Source organism: Xiphophorus hellerii, chromosome 13 (genome assembly GCF_003331165.1).
Source record: "Xiphophorus hellerii strain 12219 chromosome 13, Xiphophorus_hellerii-4.1, whole genome shotgun sequence".
Taxonomy (NCBI): Eukaryota; Metazoa; Chordata; class Actinopteri; order Cyprinodontiformes; family Poeciliidae; genus Xiphophorus; species Xiphophorus hellerii.
Genome location: NC_045684.1, coordinates 12,516,268 through 12,538,792, shown reverse-complemented (window position 1 = coordinate 12,538,792; position 22,525 = coordinate 12,516,268). Strand labels below are relative to the sequence as shown.

The 22,525-nt window shown below is 35.9% G+C and overlaps 3 protein-coding genes across 7 annotated transcripts in view; all 3 read right to left on the bottom strand.

Annotated features, from left to right (window-relative positions):
* Positions 1-3,842, bottom strand: part of kmt2ba (lysine (K)-specific methyltransferase 2Ba) — a 48,736-nt gene extending 44,894 nt beyond the window's left edge. For 2 of the 3 annotated variants that reach the window (XR_004341387.1, XM_032580038.1), the window contains exon 1: positions 3,450-3,842. Coding sequence is in view for 2 of the 3 variants with exons in the window: in XM_032580038.1 (XP_032435929.1) it covers positions 3,450-3,758 (309 nt within the window). In the remaining variant the exon portion in view is untranslated. The remainder of the gene's footprint in view (positions 1-3,449) is intronic. The other variant, XM_032580039.1, reaches the window with a different exon arrangement.
* A 1,755-nt stretch (positions 3,843-5,597) lies between these two features.
* LOC116730681 (oocyte zinc finger protein XlCOF22-like) lies at positions 5,598-12,084 on the bottom strand. Of its 2 annotated transcripts, none has more exons than XM_032580054.1 (5): positions 11,987-12,084; positions 11,528-11,656; positions 9,583-9,698; positions 7,586-7,729; positions 5,598-7,504 (listed from the first exon to the last, which is right to left on the bottom strand). In XM_032580054.1, exons 2-5 carry the CDS (start codon positions 11,619-11,621, stop codon positions 6,929-6,931), a joined length of 930 nt encoding a protein of 309 aa, XP_032435945.1. In that variant the 5' UTR covers positions 11,622-11,656; positions 11,987-12,084; the 3' UTR covers positions 5,598-6,928. The 2 variants fall into 2 exon arrangements, with proteins under 2 accessions (XP_032435945.1, XP_032435946.1); XM_032580055.1 differs by lacking the exon at positions 11,987-12,084 and adding an exon at positions 11,824-11,980.
* Positions 12,085-13,673: 1,589 nt separating this feature from the next.
* ndufv1 (NADH:ubiquinone oxidoreductase core subunit V1) lies at positions 13,674-21,809 on the bottom strand. 2 transcript variants are annotated; one of them, XM_032580050.1, is made up of 11 exons: positions 21,513-21,594; positions 20,183-20,288; positions 20,015-20,097; positions 19,715-19,885; positions 18,356-18,539; positions 16,908-17,097; positions 16,614-16,826; positions 15,090-15,256; positions 14,933-15,014; positions 14,690-14,835; positions 13,674-13,946 (listed from the first exon to the last, which is right to left on the bottom strand). In XM_032580050.1, the coding sequence occupies exons 1-11, from the start codon at positions 21,542-21,544 to the stop codon at positions 13,866-13,868; spliced, it is 1,455 nt and encodes a 484-aa protein (XP_032435941.1). In that variant the 5' UTR covers positions 21,545-21,594; the 3' UTR covers positions 13,674-13,865. The 2 variants fall into 2 exon arrangements, with proteins under 2 accessions (XP_032435941.1, XP_032435942.1); XM_032580051.1 differs by lacking the exon at positions 21,513-21,594 and adding an exon at positions 21,712-21,809 and having other exon boundaries at positions 13,756-13,946.
* Positions 21,810-22,525: the final 716 nt, after the last annotated feature.

Genomic DNA, 22,525 nt, shown 5'->3' with positions numbered 1-22,525 from the left:
TTGCCCCAGCATCAGCAAAATACACATTTACTGCAGACTTTGAAGCCATATGAGCACAGACAGATAATCCTTTAGAGTAAATAATACTGAACAAATAAAGAAATATTCTCAACTGCCCTGAATTAATGTTGGACCAAAGAAAGCAGAAACATGTTGTAAAATAAAACTACTTCTTCACCTGTATGTAAAACAATTCAAATTTTGTAAAAACAAACAAAAAAGAAGAGATACTGAAAAGGCCGAGTTTTAAGAACCTGGAAAACAATTTTCTAATCGCAATAAAGAAAGTTTGTTTTGCCTGTAAAACTGTTGAAATGCTACACATTACCTGAAGAATATGCAGAATATGCAATGTGTGTGGAAGATAAAACTGGAATAAATAGAAGAAAGTAAACGATTTTATCAGTAGCTGCTGGAGCTTCAAACAAGAACTCCAAAACATGTTTAGAAAGCTCGTGTGACATTTAGCATAGCATTTGTAAATGATACAATCAACTCAAATATGTAAACAAAATTGTGCTCTGTGATCTTTATAAGAAAGAATTTCCATCTTTTCTCAAATAAATTTTTTATATTAATGAATTTTCTTTCTAATAAACTTGTTGGAAAACAGAGAAAAGGTTTTTGTCCACATTGATTCTACCATCTTTGTAGTTTATTCATATATTATTCATATGTTGAATAATAAATATTGTACACCGTTTCATAGGCAGTTAATTTGCAACGGACTTAGTTAAAACATACAAAAGAACAACATATTTTTTAAACTTCCAACTTATTGTATTCAATTTAACACCAACTGTGTCTAAACAATAAGTGTTGATATCATTACAAATATAAGGAAACAAATCATTTTTAAATCGAAATTACAATACAAAAATATCCTGCATTTGCCAAGTTACTGGTAAAAATCACAACAATTGGAAAATAAAGCAAACATTAAATTACCAACAGCACTTCACAGTGGTGATATATTTATTTTGGTGTTCAGCTTCAGAAAGTAAAAATGTTCTCAGGTCAGACTTTATTCAAATCTGAGCACAATTCTGTTGTTTGTCCCTGAAATTACCCAATAAACCACAAATCTACATGTCACTGAAGATGAGTCAGTTCTCTTCATGATTTGATTTTCAGGTACTCGCCCAACAGAAACTGCATCTCAGCATCTGCAGCCCGGCTCTCTGCTGTTACTCCCCTGTCGCATCAGTGTAGTTTTGACACAGCAACTGAATTTTTTTTTATTTTCCCCACTTGTGACTCAGCAGTAAACTAAACTAAACGGTTCACACTTTTTCTGCCTGTGCAACATTTTAATTTCAGCTTGCAAGATTTCCACAATTTATTTCTGAAGCAATGCACAATGGAAACGTCAATCATAGTTCTAGTAAGGATGGATATTTATCTGCAGACAGTTGCAGTTAACAAAAAGACTCCTTAATTAATCAATTTACTTTTCTCAGCAGTTCATAATTCATAATACATACATCTATCTCAAATGTAAACAATCTTCAGAGTGATCAGAAGTAAAAACTCTTGAATTATCCAGCAACAAAGAACACTGCACAGTACCAGGAGATGTGGAGAGCTACAGATAAGCATCATTACAAGAGAGAGCCATGTGACTATTTCAGTCAACTCCAAAGAGATTGCATCAGTAAAGTCTTTCTGATGTCAGACAGGAAAGACATTAATTGACTGCATCCAAACTGACTGTAGGATTCATGTGTGTCCATACGGATGGAAGTCATCTCACCTTCTGTTTTGTACTTTTCTAAAAACTGAGCAAGTGTTTCCTGTTTGATACATTTTCCAGTTTCATTAAAAGGTCTGACCTTCTGATTATTTCCCCCCCTCAGGTACTAAAACAAATAAAATAAAATATCCTGCAGGTTATTTGATAAAGGTGGCCGTTTTAAAATCAACAGAAAATGAAGATATAAAATTATTTCATTGCTTTGCTTTTCTGATTCTTTCTTTCATTATTTTTTCCTTTGTTTTTTTTCTCTTTGCTTCTTTGTCTTTTGTATGCATGGAGGCATTTGCTGCCAACCTTAAAATAATTTAAATTAAACTAAGAAAGTGAATTGTAGAAAATACTGATGCTTGATCAATTGAAACAATTAACATATTAGGGAGTTCCTAGATGTAATATATTTAGTAGATAAAGAGAAAAGGTCTGATATGTCAGTATTTGTTCGTTTAGAGATAATCAACAAAAAATAAAAACCTTCCTTCTCTTCTGTACATGGACTCCTTAAAAACAATAACAAAAAAAATAAAGTTAAAAGTTATGGTATATATACAATTATTCAGCTTTACATTTAAGGTAATCTTTCTATTTAGTTAACATGTTTCTTCTGACTGGAACATTAATGTTTTACAGTGGCCCAACCGGAGTCCTGGCTTGAATCCAGTACAAAAAATTCTGTAGAGGGAGCTAATGATTAGGGTTATGGAAAGGAGGCCTCCTAACCTCAACGACTTGTAGTCCAATACAAAGATAAATGGTCAAAAATGCATAGAACATCTCAACAATTACACAAAAGAGTGTCCATAGATTACAGAGAATGGTGTAAATAATTTTTAATTAGATAAAGAAAAAAAACTTGTTAGCATTTTTACCAGAATGAATTAAAATAGCATCTTCAAGAGATGTTATTTTGACACAAATTGTAAGTTATTACAGAAACGCAAAATACGAATCTCCTGAGAAAACATCAACTTTTCTTTGCAGGCAATTTGATGCCAGAAAAGGATTAACATGAAACCCTTCCTTAACCTTTGTCTGATCATTAAGCAACTGAAAGACATCGTTCAATTTACTCTAAAATGCTCCTAATTTATTGTAGGACTGGCTTCACAGACTCTATTTAAGGTTAATTAAACCTTTGCTTTCCTCCCGCTGCTGCGGACGTTCAGCTGACGTTAAAAAACACCGAGCAGTCAGCTGACACAAACTCCAACGTGGAAAGTAACAAAACGTTTCAACAACGACCAAAATCACCGGAGAGCAGCTTTTAGCAGACCCGCGTGGAAAAACCAATATTCACAGGATCCCAAAGAATGGTTGCCACAAACAAAAAGCCTTTACTGCTGTGCTCATAGCGCCAAAGTTTCCGCCTTATCTGTTTTTTTTTTTTATGCAAACACTCGGCTGGACGGATATTTATACCTCAGATGCAACTTCCTATACCAGTTCCGCACAGCAGAGTATTAATACACGCAGAATAATCACACGAAAACAATCGCTGGTTAATCCCATATGAAACATTCCCTGCAGGCAAACAGCTTCGTGCTACAATGCTACTATGTGTTATGTTTGTAGCTAGCTAGCTGCACATAAGCTAAACTGTGCTTTATATAACAAACATAACAAATTTGTGTTTTAACATCGCAGGAAGTGCTTATTCTGAATTTAAATAGCACGGTTTTTCATCTAGCCGACTCACCTCCTCGCTATTGCTAGAGTCGAAGCCCACATCCTTCCGCCGATCGTGCTTCTCAGCCACCCCCAGCAGCCGCAGCAGGGACGGATCCTCGCCGAACGCAAGGCCGGTGTTGACGGGCCTCGGCCCGGCTGCGACCAGCTCTCCGTAGTCCGAGCCCAATCTTCCGCGTCTGGTCCGTTTCTTCTCCGAGCGCAGCCTGCTGCGACCCGTTAACGGCCGACCTGGGAAGCGTGACCGGGCAGGCGGTGCCTGAGCACTCAGCCCAGCGGTTGTGGAAGGAGACGATAATCCGCCTCCCGAGGCCGCCATTATATTTAATACAACAACGGAGACAGCGCGCGGGCAGAGGATCACTGCAGCGGTGCGCGAGGCAAGATGGGTCTGCTCGATGCAAAGGCGCGAGATAGGTGCATCATGGGTAGACGAACGTCGCCGGAGCTGCTCGACGTTCGACGACGTGGGCGACTTCGCTTTTAAAATGAGCTGTTTTTGATGTTTTGTTGTTGTCGGTTGTTGTTTTTTTTTACTTGTGTGACGAATTTAAAATAATAGAAATAGCATTTGCTTAAATAAAGGCTTAAAAGTTTGACTTCTACTAAAAATGCTAACATATGTTTGAGCTTTATATGTGTTTATAAATGCAGGTCATGAATTTATTTGTTTGTTTGTTTATTTATTTATTTATCTATTTATTTCTCAAGTTTATCTGATAGAGACAGACACACAATCACATTGACAAATTGTATTATAGTGAGCTAATTTGCAACACTTGTCCCTATGGGTTTTTATGAAAGTATAAAACACTATAAAAAAATAAACAGTATAAAAACCTGTATGCTTTTATATCATTTTTTAAGATACTACAAAGAAATTGAATAGTAGTAAAAGACTAAATTAATTAAAGGTGATATAAACAATGTTAACAGAGTCATACATATTAAAACATAACGATAAAACATTTTAAACATGAATGCATTGCTGTTGACACATCTAGAGTTTGGTTCACTTTTTAAACATATTGAAAATAGTCACAGACTTTGATAATAGGGATTGAATTCCACATTGTGGAAATTAAATTATTTTGACACGCTTCCATCCAGGCTTACTTAAACACTGGTCTTAATTGGTCTAAATGTCTTATTTGGACGTAGCAAAGAAAAATAATAGTAATTTAAGCTTGAACGGGGTACAGGTTCCACCCATATTAATACATATCAGTTTGAAACATTTTGTTATAAAATTAGGACCTTAGGATTGTATGTGAAACGTAATCAATTACAATTTTATTGATGGAACCTGACTTAATGTTGTGTTTTGATTGTTGATTCTATGTTGCATTGTGTTTCTGTGTTTGATATGATGTAAAGCACTTTGAAATGCCTTGCTGCTGAAATGTGCTATACAAATAAAATTTGATTGATTGGTTGATTATAAATACATTGATTGGATTTTTATTTAGTGAAAGCAAGCAAGGAAGAATATTAGGTTAACCAAATTCTGCACATGCACAAGGATTAATATGCCTTTAAACTATTTGGGAAAGCTTAAATGAAAATGTCATGATTCTTAAGACAACACCTCATACTACGTATTTCCAGGTGCAGCATTTCAGATACCTCAAGATTCCAGACATTTATCTGTTCAAACTCTGTATATGGAGGTATGGAAACCATAGGAATGTCAAGCCATCATGCTATTAATGAACGTTGGGTGTTTAAAGTGCAAGATGTGTGAATCAACCTAGAAACAAAAGCAACAGACCTTGTAAAGACGCTGGAATGAGTGAAACCAGTTCTGTACCAATAAGAGCTCAAACAAGAACCTTCATTGAGAAGGTAATAAAAATAAACAAAAGCCAAATTAGGTTGTAAATGCACTCAGAAGACAGAGCCCTTAATTTTTGGAGCGATGACCTGGCGATCTGATAAAACTAAAATTGATGTCTTATGTCATATTTATAGAAAATAAACCCACAAGCCAAAGATCACCATGCCCATGGTATCATGCTATTAGTTTAAAAAAAGAGTGGTGTACTTCACAAAATAGTTTGCATCATAAGGAATTAACTGACATTAAGGCAAACTCTGAAGTGACACCAACTACTTTGATGCAGAAACATAAAGACAAAAAACACTTGTCGGTGCAGAGTTCTATAAATGGAGCTGTTTTTTTAAAAACATATTTTATTATGGTTATGTTATGAGATACAGTGCCAATGCCACATTTACACATTTTGCTGAAATCAAATACTTAACTACAAAGTATTTCCCACAACCCAAAGAAGAATCACTTTGCTATTTCACTATCAATATAAAACTTTTAGGATAAAAACGAAGGCAACATGAACAGTGACTTTTGTGAGATTGTTGCTTTGTAAAAATAAATCCTGATTATTTACACACAGAAGGGTAGGTTTTCAGTGTAGGGTATTTTGTTAAACAGGGTTCGTACACTTTTCCAACAACAAAATTCAAGCACTTTTCAGACATTTTCAAGATAAGCTTTCAAACTTTTCCAACAAAACAATACAAATGAATTAAAGACAGTTCTAATTCACTATTATATGGCATAATTTATTACCGTTATGAGTAATGTTTTGTGACAGTTTCCTATATGTAAGGGACAAAATAAATTAAACTAAATTTTATGTTTTGAAAATTCTTTCTGAGACAGCTGATAGATCTGAGAACAAAACACAAATTTAAGAAAATAAATCCCCCAATTTCAAGAACACAAATAAAATACCAAATTTATTTCAATTGTTGGGCCATTATATAAATAATACATATTCATTACATTGAACACATTGGTTTGCTCAAACTAAATGCTCAGACACGACATAAATAATCACTTGACTTTCAGTTAAGGAGTCTTTTCTCCTAATCCTTAAAATAGAATAAGCAATTTTAAGGATTTTTAAATTTTATTTCTTTTACAAAAATGAAGCACTTTCCAAACCTTGAAAACATCTCAGGGTTTTCCCCAATGTATTATGAGCCCGGTGGGCCACCAGGCTTTATTTGTGGCCCCACCAGGCTAAGCCTTGCTTATTTTTTAAAGACTTTTTTAAATGTTTGCATTTTTTAAGACTTTAATCTTCTAATCTTTTAATAACACATAATTATCAAGTGATATTTTCAAATTTCCTGTCAAGTTTAAACATTTTTTAACTCAAGAACACGACGGGTTGCTGGATGAATAACTGCCCTAGACCCCAACCACCGGGCTTAGCAAGTTTTCAGGGGAAAACCTTGCATCTAATCGAAATTCAAGCATCGTCAAGGACTTCAAGGACTTCAAGTACTCGTACGAACCCAGGTTAAAATGAAAAAATAAATAACATTCCTGAAACAATTGGCAATATGATCCATAATTCTGCTTCACAAACTTATTCTAACATATCATGCTGAAATCCTTCACCAAGCAACATGAATGACATTATGATGTGACACCAAAGGAGGAAGTTTTCTCCTTCTGTATCATCTCTTTGCAATAGACTTCTCTGTCTTAAAATGGGAGGTTTGATGAGCCTTTAGAGTACTTTCTCTTGCAAAGCTCTTCCCGCAGGTAAGGCAGGAGTATTCAGAGCTGAGAGCTTTCAGAGGGCGAGGGCGATGGAGGTCTTTTTTGTGAGCTCGCAAGGCTTCAACTGTGGCAAACATACAATTACAGTCGTCTTCAGGACAGGGAATTTTACACTCCACAGACGAAGTCGAGTCAGGGTATTCTTTTGCAACGTCTTCTTGCTTGATTTTCTTATCAACGTCCACCTCTTGGGAAACGGGAGTAGGTTCACAGGCCCGCTTTTTGCCTCGTGACTCCTCAAGATCGCAGTCAGCGGTTTCCTCCTGATGCTGCAGGAGCTCGTCTTCTGTCTGGAAAACAACGCCACATTTACAGCACTGAAACATGTCAATGTCTTCAGCTGCAGCCTCTTTCTCGGGATGCATTGCAATGCGATGTTTGCGGAGTCGAAAGGGAACGGGGAACCTGGCGCCGCAGTCAACGCAAAGAAAACGCCGCTCCCCGCAATCCTTCCGTCTGTGTTGGTTCAGCTGTAAGACAACAAACGATCAGCACGGCTCACAATTTATGGCGAACACGTAAAAAACATTAGAAGAATCAGCTTTAAAAACCTCGGTAAACGTGCTGAATCTTTCCTGGCAGAGGGAGCAGGAAAATGGCTTTTCTTCGGTAAAATGTGTAGGTTGGTGCTGGCTGAGCTCTGCAGTTGTGGAGAAAGAGCTGTTGCACTTGTAGCACATGAACAGCGTATTATTCTGCAAAAAGAAAATTTGAAAAAATACAATTTTTTTTTGTTTCAGAGTCAAATTTTCTTAATACTCAGTCTGTTCTTTCTCAAGTTTCACTATTTATTTGTGGCATAAATGTGTACTGTTGTCAGGCTTTAATTATAGAACATGAAACTAGAGTATACATGCATGGACGAATGGAAACAGACTGATGCTTAAAAATAGGCAACGAATTAATATTAAGCAAATAATCAGATATTTAAACCTTTCTGATCTAACGTTCAACAGTTTGCTTTAAAAGACTAACAAATTCACAGCTTGTTCAAACTAAACAGTGAAAAACATGACTATACTGAGCCTTGTAGTACTTTATTACTTTTCCAACCATAGTTTTTCCTTCTACTTAATTTTTTAACATTATGTTTGGATACAGGACTGAACAGCCAGCTTCCTGGGCCTCTTTGTGGAGGATGTCAACAATTGTCTCACTGTTGCCAAGAAAAATACCTATGGGGTGTCCTAAAAGTCGTTAGATGACATCATTGCTTAATTTGCATATTTTATGAGGAGTAGAAGAAGAGAATATCAAAGTTGGCAAGACAAAAAGATTTAAAAAACTCTAAATATGTTTATGTAATATAAATTCTTTTCCTGAATTTACACTACATAAATCAGTCATGCATAATATCAAATTTAACTAAAAGACAGTTATCTGAGGCATAGACATTGGAGGAGGTGAATCAGTGACTGAGGCTGTGAATCAATTGCAATGATTTACAGTATTTTAGTGCAACAAAAAAAACATTAAGCAACATGGTAAATTTTGAGTAATGTTTACAGCTTCTGCGAAGCAGAGCAGGGTCAGCGGCAGCTTTACTTATGCGTGATTCAACTACAAAGTTACTTTTTTATCTGTTCTTTTGTTGGAAGTCCAAAGAAAAGAGCTGGAGTCAGTTTTAGTTTTGACAACCTAAAGTTTAAATTATTTTCACCAATATAAAGCTGTATAACTCTGTGCTCTTCCACGGAGTGCCAACACTATAGAAAAGAGCAAAGTAATCAGAGTACATTACATATTTATTTTCTTTGGCATTCACACTCCCAACAATAGGCTGGACTTACTCACACACTGAAATCTTAATGCCAAAGTCTCCCAAAACACAGAAGATAGTCTCTGCATTTGTCGCTAGTCACTTTTTTGAAGCAAAAGTCGCTGAAAAATTATTAAATTTAGCGACAAAGTTGCCAATTTGGCAAGAGTGAATGGTCTACTGGACAGGTCACTAGTCCTTACTCCAAATATCTAAACCATAAAGTCATATTTCTGTACAAACATTTATTCTTTTAATTGGTCTCTTATTTTTGTGACAAAGTTAATTTTGAGGTTTTATTAGCTATAAGTCCATTTATCAAAATTTACAGAAATAAATGCTTCAAATAAATCCCTTCATGTGTAAAGGACCTACTTAAGATTTTCACCTTTTGAGTCCAATAACTGAAATAAATTAACTTAACATATTTGATTACCTACATGCAAATGTAGGTAAATTTTGGACTAAAAAATCATAATCCCTACTCAGGTCTGTTTATAAATAAGAGAATCCTTACAACTTTTTTATAACAGTACTATCCCACAAATAATACATCTACAAAATTATTAAACTACGCTAGTAAATGTGTTATTTTTTAAAATGAACTTTCCAACAATTTTTTTTTTCTGCACCTGAATTTCACTGAAGATTATTTGATACTAATGTAAATTTTTAGTGTAATACTGTATAGGGGTAGAAATTTTGATAAATTATGATATTTCCTATTTTATTTTATATGAATTACAGAGTTTGCTGAAAATTTTTTTGAGACAATTTTAATTTTTATACCTGCTGCAAATGACGCTTGTACTCGTCCCGATGGTTCCTCTTGATGTGTCTCTCCTTGGATTTGAGGTCTTTGAAAATGATCAGGCAATGGAAACACTGCAGACTCTCATGGAGATCTGTAGTGCAGACGACAGACTTAGAAAGTACTGCATGTTTTGTAAGGTGTTTATTAAAAGTATTCACCCAGATTAAAATTTTTCCTTTTACCTTTTTTTCCTTGGTTTTACATATAAAGAATGATTAACTCAACTAGAGTTTGCTAAAATGCATGTGACAGATCACTAGCTTAATCTAAATACTGATTGTAACTGGTGAATATTTATGCAATCACTTCCTTTACGTTAAATATTTTTCTTTAATTATCATTATTTTGTAGAAATAAATTTTTACTTTGGATTAAAGCCCAGACACCCTACGGAGAAAACCCATTTCGGCCGTTGTATCCGTGATCTCGTTCTTTCGGTCAAGACCCAAAGCTCATGACCATAGATGAGGGTGGGAACGTAGATTGTCCGGTAAATAGAGAGCAAAGCTCTCTACAATGTAACGGACCAGTACAGCGCCCGCTTCATTGCAGACGCTGCGCCAATCCGCCTGTCGATCTCCCGCTCCCTTCTTCCCTCATTCGTGAACAAGATCTCGAGATACTTAAACTCCTCCACTTGGGGCAGGACACCCGCCCTGACCAGGAGAAGGCACTCTACCCTTTTCCGGCTCAAGACCATGGCCTCGGATTTGGAGGCACTGATCCTAATCCCAGCCGCTTCTCACTCGGCTGCGAAACGCTCCAGCGAGAGCTGCAGATCATGACCTGATGAAGCCAATAGGACCACATCATCCGCAAAAAGCAGAGATGAGATCCTAAGGCCACCAAATCGGATCCCCTCAACACCTTGGCTGCACCTAGAAATTCTGTCCATGAAAGTGATGAACAGAATCGGTGACAAAGGGCAGCCCTGGCGGAGTGCAACTCTCCCCGGAAACAAGCCCGACTTACTGCCGGCAATGCGGACCAGACTCTGACACCGGTCATACAGGGACCTGACAGCCCGTATCAAAGGGCCCGGTACCCCATACTCCCAGAGAACCCCCCACAGGGCTCCCCGAGGGACACGGTCGAATGCCTTCTCCAAGTCCACAAAACACATGTAGACCGGTTGGGCAAACTCCCATGCACCCTCCAGGACCCTGCTGAGGGTGTAGAGCTGGTCCAGTGTTCCACGACCAGGACGAAAACCACACTGCTCTTCCTGAATCCGAGGTTGAACTATCCGACGGACCCTCCTCTCCAGGACCCCTCAATGGACCTTGCCAGGGAGGCTTAAGACTGTGACCCCCCTGTAATTGGAGCACACCCTCCGGTCCCCCTTTTTGAACAGGGGGACCACCACCCCAATCTGCCAATCCAGGGGAACTGCCCCCGATGTCCATGCAATATTGAAGAGTCATGTCAGCCAACACAACCCTACAACATCCAGAGCCGTAAGGAACCCAGGACAAATCTCATCCACCCCTGGGGCCCTGCCACCGAGGATAGTAGAATATTGTTCTTAATTATTTTTTTTTTTCTCTGACATTTTACTTAATTTCATTTCATCTAGGTCTGGACTTTGATTTCCACAACATACCAAAGAATATGTTTCAACCACCTCTTCTGAATATAAGAATAAATCTTTGAGGGAAAAACACAAAATAAAAACATCAATGGGGCAAGCATTGAAGCTCGGGGAAGTCCAACTTAATAAACAGGTGTAACAGATCAATACTCATGAGCTTTTACAGAGAAACATGTACATTTTGAATAAGATGACGACCAATGAAGGTTACTAATTCAGCCTAAAATGTTCCAACATTATGTTTTATTCTAAAAGCTTACAAAGAAGACAGAGAAGACTTGTGACTTTTCATGTTCTTTGCAGTAATAGTACAGTAAATATCAGCTTACAGTACTCCGGGCCGCCCACAGGGTCAGATTTGGTCTCTGCAGAAGAGGACTTCATTTCATTTCCAACAACCACTTGCTCTATTTTCATTTCCATCTTGATGCTTTCACCGAGCTCAGATCCACATCAAACTGCAAGATCAGCACAAAATTGTCATTAAAAACAACTTAAATACGAAACATTATTAAAAGGACAACTGAACACGTCATAACTGCGTTATATCTCTAAAATACTCGGGTGAAAACTCTTTAGCATCAATGATTGCGGTAAATATTAAACGTTGTAAAATTACGACAACCGTTGCACCACGATGGAGGACACAGGGGAGCGCGCAGCACAAGCTGCGCCATTTGGTTTCAACTTTAAAAATAATTGAATGAAAAAATATTTTCTATGCCCGTTGTATAATTTGTGCGGTGGTTAAATGATCAATCTTTCACATAAAACAAATCCAAACTTGCTTTAGCACTATCTGCAGCGTCCACGGAAACGAAGCTGTTGTTCAGCCCCCGTCACGTGACGTGGGAATAGAAAATCTCGCGAGATTAGAGTTCGCCACTACAAAGCTAGAGCAGCGAGATACTGTAGATATTATACGGCACTGATCTTGAGTACCCAAAAATTGTACTCAAGTAAGAGTAGCACTACTACAGCTAATTTTTACTCAAGTAAAAATAAAAAGTAGAAAATTCAAGAAATTAAGAGTGACATAAGTAAGGTGACATAAAAAGGCTACTAAAGTACTTAGTAACATTTTTAATAAGTAATAGAAGGTAGTAGCAATGATTGATAATCAAAATATCAATTATGTCATATTTAAAAAATTACATTAGATTAAAATATAAAAATACATGGGAATATTGATATGTTAAAACTCAAAATGAAAGTAATTCATATAAATAACACAATTACAAAATAGAATCAGGCAAAAGTAAAAAATTTTCTATATAAAACTTATAAAATTTAAACAAAAAACTGCAGGTCTGCAGGAAATTACCAGATACAGACACTGTTAGTCATTTCTTTGGTTAAAAATAAACTTGTTCTTCATTCAGTGAAGTTGCTCACAGTGAGAGTAGAAATACTTCACAATAAAATTACTTAAGTAAAAGAGTAAAATTAGTCCTAAAAGTAATTTCCCCCCCCAAAAAGTCACTCGGGGTTTCTTTGTAATTCTCTACAACATTAACCTTGATCTGCCTGGTGTGTTTCTTGATGTTAGTTGACTATTGAGAATTGGAACAGCCGTATTCATACTCAGATTAAACTACACAGATGGAATCAATTTACTAGTTAGATTTTTGGAAGCAATTGTTTTCCGTAGATTTATTGAAAAGGAAGAAGGGGATGAGTAAAACTGCATGCCACACTTCTCAGATTTCTATTTATGCTCTATGGTGGTCTGTCACACACAATCCTCTTAAATACATTGAAGTTTGTGATTGTTTTGCAACTAAATGTAGAAAAATTACCCTTCCAGCACCATCTTATCCTAAAGACACCATAGTTCCTAACATACTACGTTTCTCTCACACTGGTAGGTATACTTGCAGTTCCTAATCTATCTAAATAAATGAGAACCATATCTTTCATCTGCTCCTATCTTATTGAACCAGCTCCTCTGACAAGTTCTGAATGAAACACTGAAAATCAATTTTGTGATTCAAAACTGTCAAAGGTAAAGATCTAATATCTTTGATCAAATAGAAAATAACTTAATATAGTGGTTATAATTAGATTTATGTCTTTATACCTTAAATACATTTAAATTTTAGCAGTCCTTCAATTTGGATGATTCCTGTCAATATCAACATAATCCCCCACAAACCATCTTTAAAGATCCAAAATGTTCAAATTTAAAGATTTTCTTTTAAATCCACTCTTTCACAGATTTTGTATGAACCTAGAATACATATCCTACAAATTTAGTAACTATTTATTTTATAAATCAGACCGTTTTTACTTGGAAACTCGTACTACCCTTCATTTTTGTGAATTATTAGCATGGGTTTCAATATTTAAAGTATTTTCATGTGGATAGATCTACTCCATAAGACTGAAATAAAAATATTAGCATCTCAGCATCAATTTTCTTTTCCACATACCAAAATTCAAAAGTAATACAAAAAAATCCAAACAATTCAACTCTTAAAATCAACCAATAGTTTCAGGTAATGTATCTTTATTGGTATTTTCACCGAACACGACAGAAATGTGAATTGAAGCTTCCTGATGAGGCAAAAAGACAGTATATCATCTTTAGTTTAAATATTTCTCACAGACATAAGGTTAAGGGCGTTTAGAGGCAGAATGAAGAAATCAAAAAGTTGAGAACGAGATTTAAGCCACAGCTTGTTTCTGCTGCTGCTGGTATTCAGCGATTCGGCTTTCCATCACAGGCCTGAAGTGCCGGATTAATCCCTAAAAACACAACAAAAAGATTATTTATGCGCAATATCACTTCAATATACACCATCAAGTCAAAGTGATAAATAACTTCATAACTGAGGCGATTATGACAGAACATAATGCAGAAAAAAAATCAAATGCATTATTTTGTTACTGTGGGAGGGAACTAGTGACATCTAGTGGCACAAACTGTTAATTACAAACAGGATTGGTCAAGTTTCAGGAAGAACCTGTCAGCCCAAAATATCATCTCCATAACAAGTCCAGTACTTTAGTTTTAGTACTGTATTTAGTATTTAGGTTTTGAATAAAATAAATAAATCACACATTTACCTTTCCATTCCAGATATTTACAAACTAAACCTTTAAGAGCTCTTATTTAATTGGATTTAACTTATTTTAATAACACGCAAAAAAGTTCACAATGAGTTTATGGCATTGATTTTTTAAACTGGAAAAAACAGGAACCAAACTTAAGCTGAAATAAAAGAAGAAAGACAAAAAGGAAGAAGGGCAGGGAAAAGGAAGGATGCAAGAAAAGAAAAACAGGAAAAACAAGAAGAAAGAACAAAAGTAAGAAATTGAAGTAGGTCAGACAGGAGGAAGAAAGAAATAAAGGAAACAAGGTAAGACAAAAGAAGGGAGGACCAAGGACAAATAAAAAAGACTGGGTTCCACCTCTAACTGGGTTCCACCTCTAACTGGGTTTTACCTCTGACTGTTGGAATGATTTCTCTTCTCTGATATGTCTTTACCTGTACGGGCCACGCTGCACCGTCACCCAGCGCGCAGATGGTGTGTCCCTCGATCTGCTTGCTGAGCTCCCAGATCATATCGATCTCCGCCGGCCGCGCGTCGCCGCGGACAAAACGCCACATCATCTTATTCATCCAGTCCACTCCTACAGAAATCAACCAGAGCATCCAAAACAAAACATTTTATTTGACTGTTTATGAAAATAAATCCTTCAAAAAAGAAACTTCATGAGAAGCATTTACCCTCCCTGCATGGTGTGCACTGGCCACAACTCTCATGTTTGTAGAACTCAATCAGTCGGGCGATGGCTCTGATGATGTCAGTCTGCAAAAGCAACACTAATCAACCAATGACCAATGATACCGGCGTCTGGTCGCTCTGCAGAGGTGACGGACTCACAGATTTGTCCATGACGATTAGAGCGGCCGTGCCGAGGCCGGTCTGGGCTTGAATGAGGCCGTCGAAATCCATTAGCACCTCTTCACAGACGTTCTTGGGGATGAGGGGAGTTGAGGATCCTCCAGGGATTACAGCCAGCAGGTTATCCCAGCCTCCACGAACGCCACCTACCGCACAGATGTTGCTTTCAATTAAGTTAGGAATAAAAAAAAAATGTAGTCGCTTATGTTAAGCCGTCCTAATCTTTGGCTTTGTGACCCTTGTACTGAAGGAGAACATGGCAGATGGATTTAGGTTATCTCTTTGTGACCTTTCTACTTAATTACACTTCAAAAGAAATAGATTTAAAAACGCACATATAGGAAAGACTCCTCCCTGTTTTTTATATAAAAAAAACCCAAAACACTTTTTTGGAGTTTTCAGCAGATTTGGGTAGTAACTAGTTACACTTACTCAGTTTACTTGAGTAACATTTTGGAAAATATGTACTTTTAGAAGTATTTTTACAACACTGTATGTTTTACTTTTACTTGATTTATTTTATTATGAAGTATTGCTACTCTTATGTAAGTAAAATGTTGGTTTGGTTTGTTTTAACCACAAATTCACCAGACAAAGACACACACCTGCAGTTTTTAATTAATGTTTTATATTGAAAATTTTGGAAAATCGTTATTTTAAAATGATCTTGTTTACATGAATTACTTTCATTTCGGTTCTTACAAGACCAAAATTTCCACACAACTTTAGATTTTGGTCCAATTGATGTAATTTTTAAATGTTAAATGATTAATGTTTTGATAAATTACTCAGTACTTTTTTACTCTTACTTTAGTAATCTCTACTTTTTTATTTTCACTTGAGTAAAAATATGTTTTCGTAGCTCTACTTTTACTTTGGTAAATTATGATATTTGAAAATTATGTTCAACAAAAAATAGAAAATATTGAGGTTCACCATCATTTTAAATATGGAGGCTGCAAATAGACTGACTGAATGAAGAAACTACAGAGGAAACAGAAAGAAGCCAAGGAACAAGGAAGAAAGGAATGATACAAGGAAAGAAGAAAGGAGGAAAAGGCACAGAAAATAAAAGAAGTTAGGAAGGAATGAAAGAGGAAAGCAAAAACGGGGCAAGTAAAAAAAAGGAAAGATAAAAGGATGGAAAGACAAAAGCAATGAAAGGATGCAGAACACATTAAAGGAGGACAAAAAAAGCAAATGTCCCAATTTTTTAAATTAGATTTATCGTCAGAATAATCAATTACTAAAATCATTAGTTGCAGCAGTACAAAAATGAAGGGAATGATACAAGAGACAGCAACACCTAGAAAGGCCTGAAGGAAGGATAACATTTAGGCAGTGTAATTAAAGGAATAAAACCTTTATTTTTTTCCAGAGTCAGACCTTTAACGTGCTGACATCAAATGGCAGACTTTTCCGGATGTTTAAAAACCATGCAGGAAACACATATGGATGTTTTCACCCAGATTTAAAAATGAAAGCCACCATGTTGATACATACCTGCGTGTCTCTCGATGAGCTCTTTCAGAGGGACGGACATCTCCTCCTCCACAGTGCAGGGGTGGTTCACATGACCCGAGATGTTGAACAGTTTTGTACCAGAGTTTCTCTCCCTGCCGAAGCTCACAAACCACGACCCTCCACGGCGACAGATGGTGGGCGCCACAGACACCGTCTCCACGTTGGCGACAGTCGTCGGGCAACCAAACACACCTTCAACAAGAGGAGAAAACACTCGAGTTGCCAGGAGGAACCCACTGGGACGTACGGATGTTATGTGCTGCCTGAACTCACCAACGTCTGCAGGGAACGGAGGCTTGAGACGCGGCTTCCCCTGTTTCCCCTCCAGGGACTCTATGAGGGCGGTTTCTTCTCCACAGATGTACGCACCGGCGCCACGCATCACAAACACATCGAAGTCGTAACCAGAGCCGCAGGCGTTCTTTCCAATCAGCCCAGCAGCATACGCCTCATTGATGGCCACCTGAAAGAGAAAGATGGGTTAATTCTGATTCATTTATTGCAAAGATTTTAATGTGTTAAAAATAAAAAAAGTACTTTTTTTTAAACTTTTCCATTTTTTTTTATCCCTCCCCTATCCCAATAAAGGACAGTACTCAGTATAAAATCAGTCAATATGAACGTGCAAACAGGATAGAATACATACAACAAAAAGCCAAATAAAAAAAATTAAAAGTTTTAAGAAAATTGTTTTTTGCTTCAAAAAACGATCTGATGGGATGCTGGAATATGAGACTGTTGTATACAAGTTGTGCTAAAAAGAGTTGAAGCTATTCAAGCCTAAATACTGTTTTAATGCAAAACATGTAGGTAGCAGCAGGAATGCTAATGTCAGCGTTTCTAAAGAAGTTTTTATTTTAAAAAAGTTACATGAATGATCCTGGATTTATGAAACACTTGAAAGCTAAATAATGAATGAATGACCTAAATAAAAAGATTAAAACAATAACTATCTTTGCTGTTGAGTTCCATAATTTAGCAGAAAAAAATATTTCTTTGATTAAAAAACGTTGCTTATTTTGTCGATAAATAGTTTTAAATAAAACTGTGATTAATCAAAATTTTTAATCAAGTCCCACCACTAAAAAAAATATTTATTTCTGAAATTAGGTAGGAACTGGAAAAATTTGTTTAAAAGACGACAAGTAATTGACAGCCATTTGTGAAGAATCAATTACATACAGCTCTGGGAAAAAATTAAGAAACCACTTAAAATGATTTTACTCTTTATAGGTTTATGTTTGAGTACAGTGAACATTGTTCTTTTATTCTATGAGCTACTGACAACATGTCTCTGAAATTCGAAGCAAAAATTTTGTATGTATTTGCAGAAAATGAGAAATAACTAAACGATGCAGTGCTTTCAGATCTCAAATTATGCAAAGAAAACAAGCTCATACTCATTTAGAAACAACAAAACTAATGTTTTAACTCAGGAAGAGTTTAGAAATCAATATTTGGTGGAATAACCAGGAGGTTTTCAATGGGATTCAGTCCAGTGGTTATTTTTTTTTTCCCCACAGCTGTATATGTAAGTTATGTCAATACTGAAATGTTTGTATGTCCTTTTGCCACTTTCCTTTTAAAATTTTGACTATTCATTATTTAGAAAGTTTAACACCAATAGGTATAGTTTTATACACATTTTTTAAATTAATGCTTTCTGCATTACGCAACAGCTGTTTAATAAACTGCCACGCCGTCGATGTGCACACGTTCACCTGCAGGTTGGACGACTCGTTGTAAAACTCTCCTCTGATGTAGATGTAAGCAGCACGAGCCCCCATGGCCCGGCCTGCGATCAGGCAGCCCTCCACCAGCTTGTGCGGGTCGTGCCTCATGATCTCTCTGTCCTTGCAGGTTCCAGGCTCTCCTTCGTCCGCATTCACCACCAGATACTTCGGCCTAAAATACAGACACAAAGCTGGGTCAAGTCATGTAGGAAAAGCAGCAGCAATTGTGGAAAGTAGAACCAGTTTCCCATCGGATAAAACTGAACTGTAAGAGCAACAACATGACTGTGAGCAGAAGAACTGACCGATCCAGAGGAGAAGTTAATAGATTAATTAACTGATAAACATTTATAAAATTCTTTGTTTTCATTTCAGCTATTGAGGAAATCAATGATTGGTTCACTACTAAATACAAGTGGAATTTTTAAAATATATTTCTATCTGTATTTAAGGGAAGAAAGCTGAACCTAACATTTAGACAATGGAACTGTGAATAAAGTCTTGAACAAGATCGAAACGAATAAGCAGATAAATCATGATTTAATTGATTATTAAAATTATCAACTAATTTTGTAATCAATTAATCTCATGTTACACAAAAAAGGCAATTTTGCTGAGAGAACACACTATGAACAGTAATTAAGCCAAAACTGTACAAAAATATATACCATACATTTTGCATTAAAGATAAAAAAAATAATAAAAACTTTCTGTAAACAGTTTTGTTCTACCCAAAACTGTGTAAGTGGCATTGTTTTAGCTTCACCTGGTTCAAATGATGTAAAAAAAGAAATTATAATAAAAAAACTCCTTTTACTATCTAGTTGTTAATCAGTTAATCCCAAAAAAATAATCAACAGCTCATTCACTGTACTTACTTTAATTCAAGCAAAAAGAGTTGAGCTTTTCACATGTTGATGTTAGAAATATTTTTAGCTGCAGATGCATCATTTGCTACAAATCATCCAGCATGCACTGAGGGGATGTTATGCTATTGCATTATAAGCAATAAAATGTTTATTTTCTCATTTAAAAAAAAGGAATTGAAGTATCTTGTTTGTTTGCATTTTAATGCATTTCTAATACTGTATGAAAAAGGCTTAGAAACATCTGCAAAATGCTTTTATCAAAATAATCATCGGAATAATCAATAACTAAAAAAGGAAACAAATATTTATCTGTAATGTATATTTATTTCTTCTTCCACTTCTATCCAAACCCAGTGCCAATCTGGAGATTACTAATATAATAATTAGTTTCTTGACTCCATTTCTATATTATTCAAAGCTTTAAAACAAAATATAATGAGGAGACCAGAGGTAAATCTGCCAGGCTCTCTGCACTGACCGGCCGTCGCTGGGCTTGTTCATGAAACTCCACTTCATGCCAGTAGGGAACCCGGCTCCTCCTCTCCCCCGCAAACCAGAAACCTTGATCTCATTGAGAATCCAGTCGACCCCCTTCAAAAGGATCTCCTTGGTTTTGTACCAGTCGCCACGCTTCAGTGCCCCGTTTAGCCTACCGGGAAGCAAAAAGCACGTAAATATTGTAAATTATTCTTTTTTTTTAAATCATTTTGATTGCCTGAGTGCGCTGAATTAATGTTATGATACTCTGGATTAAGCAAGAAAGTAAAAGTCATGTTACCTCCAGTCATGACGGCCATAAAGATTTGTGAAAATTCTGTCCTCGTCTGCCAGTGGGCCAAATTTAGTTTTCTTTGGAGCAGTCTGGTTAAAGAAAAACATAATTTTTTTGTATATGCTTTTTGAAAGTTAAACTATTTAACGGTTCTATTAAAAACAGACAATGTACCTGTGCAGTGCTGTTGAATCGACAGAGAGTGGTCACGCCGCCTTGGCTGATTGCAGCCGGAGCGCGGGCCACAGCACCCACCACCGAACGAGACAAGGACAGCATCCTTCCAGCAGAAAACAGAAAGAGCAGCAGCTTTAAAACTTCAGCACCAGCGCTCTCAAGTTATTTTAATTCAAGAAGACAGAAATAAAAAACATTTCTTCATCTGAAAATGAAAAAAAAAGCTATTATTGGACAAATATTTTCCATAACACACAGCTCTTCATGTCAAGAACAGAAAAGTGAGGATTGAAGTGTACTTCTAGTGACAAGTGAAAATATAGTGTGAAAATAAAACATCCAACAAATTTATAAGATATATGTAGTTATCACACATTTAGGATCCAATAATTGCCCCATCTTGTTTGTACACAAACCATTACTGAATGTAAACAAACTTATCTTGCAGAACCTCCTGGACAAGGTTGCAAATCTACAAAATGTAAAATTATCTTGTAATCTTTTAAGTTGGTCTTTGTCAGTAGTTCTCCAGGCTGTTTGAATGTCTTTCTAAGTTTCTTTTTTGGCTTCGATTGCTTTACCACTCACTTTATATGCAATCTTTGTGGTTGACCTTTTCAAAATATTGGGAAAAATTTAGGAAAAATTGGGCTAGTATACCACAAAAGCAGCAAGTTCTGTTGCTTTTGCATATTTGACCAAACCTATGAAGTTTTTGGTGTATTTAAGTATGTTGTACTGGTGCAGAGTTATCAAATATAGTTGTAATTCAGTACATTTATGACCGTGTTTTTTAAAAAAGAAACGTTTAAAGTCAATTGAGGGCTGTTTTTCTCTATTTTAATCAATGTTTTTATTTTTTGAAACAAAAAATTAAAACTGAAAAATTATTTTGAACCTCGGAAAACAAATTATACATAAAATATATATTTTTATTTAGCTCAGATAACTGTTTAATTCAATTAAATAAAAGCATATTGTGTCGTAATTAAAATCTCAAAGTAAAATCCACAAAAATAATAAGTGCCAAAATAAGACACTTATCGATGGTTACATCACGTTAACCTTAAAAACAGAAACACTTAAAAACAAAAACAACATGGCTGTAACTTTTAAGAATAATCCCACAATTATACTTATTTTGATATTTCAGAGATTGCCTTGGTATTGCTACGTCAGATGTACAAAGTAAGCTAAAATGGGAAGAGAAAATGTGATCAAAGTAGTTCAGTTGTTGCAATTAAAATTACATATTTATTAAAATATATATATATATACTAAACAAAGAAAGGTATTAATACACAGGGATTGTGTTGATCAAACTGACCTCAGTGCTGACATGCTAACTTTAGTTAGCATAGCGGTTAACCTTGCAGTGGAATTAAAGCAGCGGATCCTCGGAGCTACATGCTAATTTCACACACATAAGTGCTAACTAGTTAATTCACTGTATATTTATCAGAGGCAGATATCTAACCTGCAGCAAGAGTCAATAATAACGAACAAAAACAATCCGCCTAACTTACCTTCTGTCTACGTTAGCGGTTTATGAAACACAGCTCTACAGGAAGCAGAGCGAGTGACCCGGATATAGTTAATAACAGAGCCGCAGAGGTTTCTTTATGGACTGGAAGAAGAAAAAATCAGAACATTAGTCTGACCCTACAGAGAATATGTAACCTTACCAAACAAAATGTTTGGTAAGGTTATTTAATAGGGCCTGGAATATATTTTAACTCATAAGAATGAATGGAATTTTAAAATTTGTGAATCTTATGTTGTGTTATATGTGAATAGAAATAGGCTGTGACTCAATTATATATTACATTTACATTTACTCAGTTACATTTAGTTGAAAAAAAAAATACTACAGAGTACTTTTTACCTTTACTTGAGTAATATTATTATGAATACTGCTACTCTTATTTAAATAATATTTCTGGAATATTCAGCAATATTTTCTTTCAGTGCTTACAGTCTTTGCACAACACACAAAGGTTTCAGATGGACATAAATATAAATATAGAGTGTTTTGGAAATGTAAATAAATGATTCTTCAAATTTTAAAAAAAATCAATGCAATGTGTACAAATATAAGCTAATATTCTTTGTCGTTCTATGACAGCTGCTTTGGAAAACTCATTATTATGTCTCGGTGTCAGAAATATTCATATTTACTCTGCATAATCAGTGCAAGCAAAATATAAACATTTTGGCAGAAACCCAGCATGGTCAGAAAAGGTCTAATTACAGCTCTGCAAACATGCAAAGCAATTTGTCCCTCAAATTTTAATTTTATACAATTTAAAATATTATCACTACTCTACTAAAGACCTGTTT

Bases quoted from the DNA above. Each gene is read 5' to 3' on its own strand.
- LOC116730681 (XM_032580054.1), bottom strand. From the start codon at position 11,621: ATGGAAATGAAAATAGAGCAAGTGGTTGTTGGAAATGAAATGAAGTCC. The intron at 9,699-11,527 runs GTAAGCTGATAT...TCTGCACTACAG, and splicing joins TGTGGGCGGCCCGGAGTACT to ATCTCCATGAGAGTCTGCAG. The intron at 7,505-7,585 runs GTTTTTAAAGCT...GTTGTCTTACAG, and splicing joins GATTCAGCACGTTTACCGAG to CTGAACCAACACAGACGGAA.
- ndufv1 (XM_032580050.1), bottom strand. From the start codon at position 21,544: ATGCTAACTAAAGTTAGCATGTCAGCACTGAG. The intron at 19,886-20,014 runs GTAACATGACTT...GCTTCCCGGTAG, and splicing joins TATGGCCGTCATGACTGGAG to GCTAAACGGGGCACTGAAGC. The intron at 17,098-18,355 runs GTGAACGTGTGC...TTTCTCTTTCAG, and splicing joins ACGAGTCGTCCAACCTGCAG to GTGGCCATCAATGAGGCGTA.